This window comes from Scomber scombrus, chromosome 6, assembly GCF_963691925.1.
Source record: "Scomber scombrus chromosome 6, fScoSco1.1, whole genome shotgun sequence".
NCBI classification, from domain to species: Eukaryota; Metazoa; Chordata; class Actinopteri; order Scombriformes; family Scombridae; genus Scomber; species Scomber scombrus.
The window spans coordinates 27268467-27276304 of record NC_084975.1 but is presented as its reverse complement, the minus strand read 5'-3'; the positions used below and the strand labels follow the sequence as shown (position 1 = coordinate 27276304).

The 7838-nt window shown below is 37.9% G+C and overlaps 1 protein-coding gene across 1 annotated transcript; it reads left to right on the top strand.

Annotated features, from left to right (window-relative positions):
- On the top strand, positions 1 to 7272 carry LOC133982519 (NADH-cytochrome b5 reductase 2). Its single transcript, XM_062421575.1, is given in 10 exon segments — positions 1 to 33; positions 292 to 363; positions 366 to 441; positions 1399 to 1470; positions 1918 to 2024; positions 3151 to 3280; positions 3546 to 3629; positions 4059 to 4144; positions 4276 to 4375; positions 6806 to 7272. Coding segments are annotated over 10 exon segments (933 nt in total). The 3' UTR covers positions 6979 to 7272.
- Positions 7273 to 7838: the final 566 nt, after the last annotated feature.

Below are 7838 nucleotides of genomic sequence, written 5' to 3'. Positions count from 1 at the left end.
ATGGCTAACCCCGTGGACTGGTCTTCAGGCTGTGTGAGGTGAAAGAAGCTCTGGACACACTTTTGTAACACAACTATAGACATGGTGAGAATCAACTTATTTTATTTGATTAATCTTCTTCAACATGTCTCATTATTTTCACTATGTTCTCAACAGTGTCACGGTACTGGGTGTAATTGATAAAGTATGTTGAAATCTCAAAATGAAATACACTAATGGAGAACTGTTTTCTCTACTAAACTTTTAGTTATGTGCATTTTGTCCACATCTTATGTGATATCTGTCCTACAGATCTTACCTGTGGTGGTGGCTGTGTCTGTGGTGGCAGTGACGGTGCTGTACTTCCTACTACGAGGCTCTGCAGGAGAGAAGAGAAAAAGCTACCTGTCACTCTGCAGGATTCAACGGTCAAATATCCTCTCCAGCTTATAGAAAAACAGGTAGGACCAGACATACACGCACATACACCCTCTTAACAAAGGATCAGACTTCCGGTGTATGTCCAGTTTTAAGACCTTAATTCCTGTGAACACACTTACATTTAACACATGGAGTTCAGTTACTCATCCTGAGCAGGTACTACTCCATCTATAAAAACAGTCTGTAGCTCTTGAGGGAGCTGTGATAAGCTTGTACAAATAACCCTGATGACACTCCTTGGATTTTGACCATGAGTTTCCTAACACTATGGAAGTGCAATACTAATTGCTTGGTACTCCTTTAACACATATTCACTTGCAATGATCTGAACTTACATTATAGTCTAGTTTGTGTTTTCTGCAAAACACATGGTTTACCAACAAAAAGTATCAACCCACATGGAATTGATGAAACCCTGAGGTTAAACATTGTCATGTTTAGTTAGTCAACCACAATTTTTGCTTTAATGACAGAGTATAACAGACAAATATAAGATGTTAGTTAATCTATTATTTTGGAAAATATAATGCCCCATTTAGAGGAATAGTTGTTGTATATGTTGAATGAATTGTTAACTACCAAAATTGAAACAAAATCAAATGAATAAATACATAAAATACCATTAACACAGTTTCCTGATTAAGTCACTTTAAAGTTGGAAATAAATCATCTAATTCTACACAGTCCTGACAGGATCATACAGCTGCATTCTGTATATGTCTGTATAACTAAATGATGATTTCAATGAGTAAAACATTCAAAACCTCCAAGTTTTTTATGGCTGCACGTCTTAATACACTTTTATCACAGGGAACTCTGAGATCTCCAAAGAATCCAAGATGAAGTTTGCATGAGTTTGTAATGACTGACCCGCCAACAGGACAGGAGTGTAATGGGTTTTAAGCCTGGGGATCCAGGATAGAAAGGTTATGTGCTATCATGTTGATTTTGCTGTGTGTGTGTGTGTCCCTTGCAGGAAAATCAGCCATGACACAAAGAAATTTCGGTTTGGCCTTCCCTCTGCAGCTCATATCCTTGGACTGCCAGTAGGTACGGAAAACACTCTTCTTCTCTCTGCTGATGACTTTATAGCAGTGCTTTACTGTAAGACTGTGTTCAATATTAATGTAAGCTTTCAGTCAGTCCTCAGTGTACTGCTTATGAAGTTTTAGCACTTCGGCCGTATACTTGCTGAGGATTGGTCCGTCCTTGATCTATGACTCCACCGATCCATGAATCCACCAGTTGAAGTGCCACACATCAGAGGATAGTAGGTTACATTCAGGGACAAAGATGAGATTAGAAAAAGTCTTTCAAGAAAAAAAGCATATGCTGGTGTATCAGATCTTCATTGTGTCCCAAATTTTAATGAAACATACTGTAGTATTAGCCATTGAAGATAGAGCTGTGGAGGAGCATGAAGAACCCCAATATAGATTTGGAGATTCCTATCCTTACTCCTCTCTGCTTCTGTTCCTACTCTGTCTTCTGCACCAGGTCAGCATGTGTACCTGTCAGCTAAGGTGAATGGCAGTCTGGTGGTGAGAGCCTACACTCCAGTCTCCAGTGATGCAGATCAGGGACATGTCGACCTTGTGGTGAAGGTAATTAAACTCACTGATATATGACACATATACAATGACACAAGAGAAAACACCCTGAAATGGCCCAAAGGATCTACTTCATTGACTTTTTTGATATCTTATGTCAGTAGTACTTTTTATGAGTAAGTCATCCTTTATTAAGTGTAGATTGTAACTCATGGCTTTAGTAATGACTGTCGTTGTTCAAGCCATTCAGGCCATATTAATATAGTTGTCAAGTTGTTAGGAAGTCATTATGAAGAGTCATGAGAATAATCTACTAAGTGTGCTGTCAAAAAAGTTACAAGCTTCAAAGTATCTGCAGACCGAAAAGTAGTTGATGGTGAACCATTGTTGTTATGTCCTACTGGCTCACACCACTGTATTTAAGTGGCACACAGCAGCAACAGATGGCAGTAAAGATTCATCTTACACCAGCAACATACAGACTTTGTGTGCCATATGCCAGTTGAACAGCAGCAATTTACCACAAGTCAAAAATATGATACTATACACACTATATGCAACACAGCAGCAAAATGTCATGATCAACAGTATCATATGTCAATAAGAATCAGTTGGAAATGGTGTATGCCAGTGGAACATAACTGAACTGAAACATAACACTTGCTGGAGCCATGCTGGAGCAGTATAATGGCTTATACTACAAATTGCTAAATAATTAATACCAGTGTTAAAGCTATCAGTCACAGCTTTCGAACACTTTACACAGAGTAGCGTATTAGAAGTTGTACCCTTGGTACATTGGCAGGACCTACAAAAAGGTAAAAATCTAAGAAACATCAAATTCATTTAAATATATAATGTTTAAAAAGGGATGCTTGAATGCTAATCTGCTGGAAGTCAAATCAATGATGATATCCAAAATTATGTTCCCCAAATCAACTTTATAAGGTGGTAATACAGTGTTGAGTTTACAGCATGTTACATTGAGGCTAACTCGCCAAAATAATCCGTTAATACGTTTTAGTGGATGTTTTGATATTTTGGATGCAGTTTATCTACATTGTGACCATTTAGATAGACTAATTTAACTAACAGAAAAAAGAGAAAAACTGAATGCCCTAAAGAGCCAGTGACAGACAGTAACAGATCAAAGACTAAAACTGTGTTGTCATTCCTCCAGGTGTACTATAAGAACACTCATCCATCCTTTCCAGATGGAGGGAAACTGTCTCAATACCTGGACAACATGGCTGTTGGAGACACCATTGACTTCAGAGGACCCAATGGACTGCTGGTCTACAAGGGGAACGGTACGATGTTTGTGTGTGTGTGTGTGTGTGTGTGTGTGTGTGTGTGTGTGTGTGTGTGTGTGTGTGTGTGTGTGTGTGTGTGTGTGTGTGTGTGTGTGTGTGTGTGTGTGTGTGTGTCTTTGAAAAGAAAGATTTAGAAATGATGAATACACTACTATGTATATCCTGTGTGTATATCCCCAGCAGATGTCACTGTGGTACTATCTAAGACTGTGTCTGCGCAGCTTGGCCAAACTAACATTGAGTCTTCCTCTCCTCTGTTCAGGTCAGTTTTCCATCCGACCCGATAAGAAGTCAGAGCCGACGGTTCGGAAGTTTAAGCACGTTGGCATGATCGCTGGTGGAACAGGTTCATTTACATTTCTTATGAATTATTGATTCAGAGGAACATCATAGATTCTCAGCAGGTTAAAAATCTCTGCAGAATGAAATATTCTCCTCTCTAAGAAAAAAAGAAGTGATTCCTGTAATTGTACTTATTGCCTGTTGTTAACTAGATAGAATTTGTGTTGTAGATAAAGGGATTGTTACTGTATAAAGGTAAAGAGTGAACAGTTCTACAAATTCTGTGGTGTTTCTCTCTTTTTTTAGAACACTTACAGCTGTCATAGAGTTTAACTTACAGGTTCATTTGATGATATTTTCTTTGTAGTCCCACTGTTGACAATTCCATTTTAGTGGAAAAAATGAGAAAAGGCAACATTTTTCCTCTTCGCCATCCCCTCAGATACACTTATACATCCTCTGAGACTAACTTTGATGCCTTTTTCAATCACAGGTGTAACTCCCATGCTGCAGTTAATTCGCAGGATCACAGAAGACCCCAACGACAACACCAAATGCTCTCTCATATTTGCCAATCAGGTCAGCTCAGTGTCAATACTGTATATTGTTTTGAGAAGTCTTTCCTCATATCCCAATGGTGAATAGTATTACAGTAGATAAATGAAAAAAATTCACTGGAGAAATAACATCTCTGACTTGATGTCTCTCAGACTGAGAAAGATATCCTACTGAGGGAAGAGCTGGAGGAGGCCAAGAAGAATCATCCTGACAAAGTGAATGTCTGGTTCACACTGGACAAACCTCCACAGGGTAAGGCAGTATTCCTTTAAATGTGGACCTAAAAAAGGGGTGTCTGGTGGGCCTTCATTTCACTGTGTTTCTTACAATGACTGATGCTACAGGCGGTGGAGAAATCTTACCTCTGACCAAAGAAGCAATAGTATTTATGTGTGATATGAACCTAATTTTGCACACATGCACTACAAAACATTTGTTGCACAATGCAAAGTTGCACTAATCAATATTTTTATATTAATATATTGATCAATTCACTATGTGCAAGGTGAAAGGGGATGCTTGTAACAAACTCACAGAGTTATCGCCTGATTCCGTAGTTCTCTTAGTTCTGCGGAGTGTTTTATCTTCTTTCAGTTTGCTGTTTTGTGTTGCTGTATTATGGTTTCTAACTTTACTGTTTCGGTTCAGTCTCATCAGCCACTTCAGTTTCATTTCCAGCTGTAGCAGGCTGAAGTTTCCTGTGTCGAAACCCCACTGAACACTACATGCCCACCACCTAAATGCAGATAAAGTTACTAGCTGGTGAACACAGTGGAGCATTTAGCACATTCATAAGGTGGCCAGCGGCATGACTTTACATGAATGCTAATGTTGTTTTGTATCTGCTGGATGTGTTAACAGGTGGTAGTTTGCGATACCAACTTTACTAATTTGTGCGAACCACCAGTGTCAGTGGTTGCACTAGTACAAGAAACTGCTCTTAAACTGCACTGTATAGAGATAAAATAATCTTACCTCATCTTTTTAACTAAGGCAACTCACTGAATGACTTTCTAAACAGACTTTTAGCCATGGCTCTGGAGATAGCAATGTTAGTGCGTCACCACCACCAGACTGAAATATTTCATATTAACATAACATTATGAAGGTGGCCTTTGTGGCTCCAAGTAAAATGTCTACTCTGAATTAATTAAGATAAAAAATTTGGTACAGACATGAATTGTGGTCCAATGACTTTTGCTCTAGCACCATCATCAAGTCAAATTTCATGACTAAACAACACCAAAACTAAAGACATGTTCTTTATCCTCAGCTATACTTTATCTTTAGTGCTAATTAGTAAATGTTAGCCTGCTAACAGGCTTCACTGATGTTGTTATCATTGTAAATGTTAGCACTGTGAGCATGTTAGCATGCTAACATTAGGATTGTTTGAAGTAGCCTACTGCTTGCTCGGAGCTGCTAGCGTGACTGTAGACTTGTTTGCAGTCCAATTTTATAAAAGTATAACAGTTGAATTTGATTAAAGTGACAATTATACTTAATATCAATGTTTAAAAGTGCTGCACCTTTATTTAGCAATAATTAGCATGTGACCAAAACTCTCAAATGTGTCCTCTGGGACCTATGCAAGGCACTTACATAACACTAACAACTCTTAAGCAAAATACAAAAATATAATAAAAATAACACGTTTGATGTTATACTTTACTATACTTTATACTCACACTGTCCTTTGAACGGTCATTTCAAAATTAAAAATGTTACTGAATTAAACATTGCACGTTATTTCTTATCATGTACGACCTAATGGAACACTTTATATGACTAGCTTTATCATGTAACTATACAGGAGATACATGTGGGTATTAGTGCAGTGGCTATAAGGATAGGCTAAATAAATGAGCCTGGTCTTTTAGTTTCACTGTTGAATATTCAGAGCGGGTAACTGAACAAAGACTCCTCAGCTGAAGAAAATCTCTGCAGGCCGAGAAGGGAGATAGCTCCAACAAGGTGTTACAGTAGCTTAGCAAAACTCTCATGTCTTCATTTGCATAATCCTTAAAGCGAACAGAAATTAATTAGCATAATATTGTTACATAATCTCTGTTGTCAAGGCTTTGAAAGCTGCTCGTATTCTGTCTTGTTGCGTCTTCATTAGTTCCACACAGAATAGAAATTGGCCCTTCATTATTATTCATTAGAAAAGATTTGCTTGCTGTTCCTTAGTAGTGTCATCATTTGCTTGCGTTGGAAGGAGATGAACAAACCTCATGTGTTTCTTCTTATCAATGACTTAATTGAAACGATGAGCAGTGATCTTAATCGACACCTAAAGAAGAGTAAAAACTAGGCAGATCATTTTTTATCACAGATTTAATTCTTTTTTTTAAATGTCCCATATCTAATCTATGAGAAGAAGAGATCACTGCTGCTGCTGAGGCACAAAGGAAAGAGAGATGAAGTAAAAATCATAGAAAGCAAAAGTGTTTAATATTTAATATTCTCTGGAGACTAAACCATAGATGTGACAACTTGGTAAATCCTGCCACATTATGCTCACACAGAAGCTGGATGGAGGCCCTCTTTAGTATTTTGGCCATAAATATTCATAACTGTGTCAAAAGTTGGAACTCCAACTCAGAGATTCCATCGGATATTAGCTTTGCAGCAATAAAAATCAAGTTATCTGTGTCTTTCTGTCTCTGTTGTCTTCTCTAGATTGGCGCTACAGTTCAGGGTTTGTGAACGCTGACATGATCAAAGACCACCTCCCGGCTCCATCCAGCGATGTCCTGCTCGTCCTGTGTGGTCCTCCTCCGATGATCCAGTACGCCTGTCTGCCAAATCTAGACAAGCTTGGACACAAAACAGAAAACATCTTTGCATACTAATTTTGTATTTTACCACAAAGCTGGTTTATTCTCTGTAATCATCCAGTCACAAAACACAAACCACTGTGTGAACACTGTTGACGGTCTAACACTATCCAAAAATCACAGGGGTATTATGTATGCCAAATGCTGATCAGATTCTTCTCTACTCAGGCTCTATTCTTGTCATTTAAGCATGTTATTTTTGATGTCACTGACACAATGACACATGGTGACTACATGTACCATAAATTGTGTATGTATCAAAATGACTCAGCAACATAAAGCTTTCTATAAACTCAGGTGTACCACAAAGTCTCAAACTGCCTCATTGTGATGACCATCGAAACAAGACAACTGTCATTTATTTTCTTACTTTTTTTGTGAAATAAAGACAAAAAAAAAAAATGTTTTACACTACATGCACTGACATCAGACCACAAATCCACTGCAATTCTACAGCGGAATCATTTTACTTGTATTGCAAATGTTCTGACTATTCTATCTGATAAACCCAAATCAAACAGCTGTACCTAACATGAACTTAAATGTTTCACTTTAACAGGAAACATACTGTCCTTGACCAACTGAAAATGTTTAGACATATCACGTCAGCTGTGATACTTTGACACACTGCAGATAAGAACCTGTCACTTCTCTTTTACAAGGAAGGCTGTATGCATCATCTAAACTGTAACTATATATATATACATGAAGATCTGTGCTGAGTGACAGTGGCAGTCTTAAAATAGTCTGTTACACCGCTTGGTTAATTTATGGTGAGCTATTATATTGAGATTATTCTATGCAGCCACTAAACAGAAATAGACAACAACAGTAACTCCAGATTTAGACATACCTAGTTGATATAAATAATAATA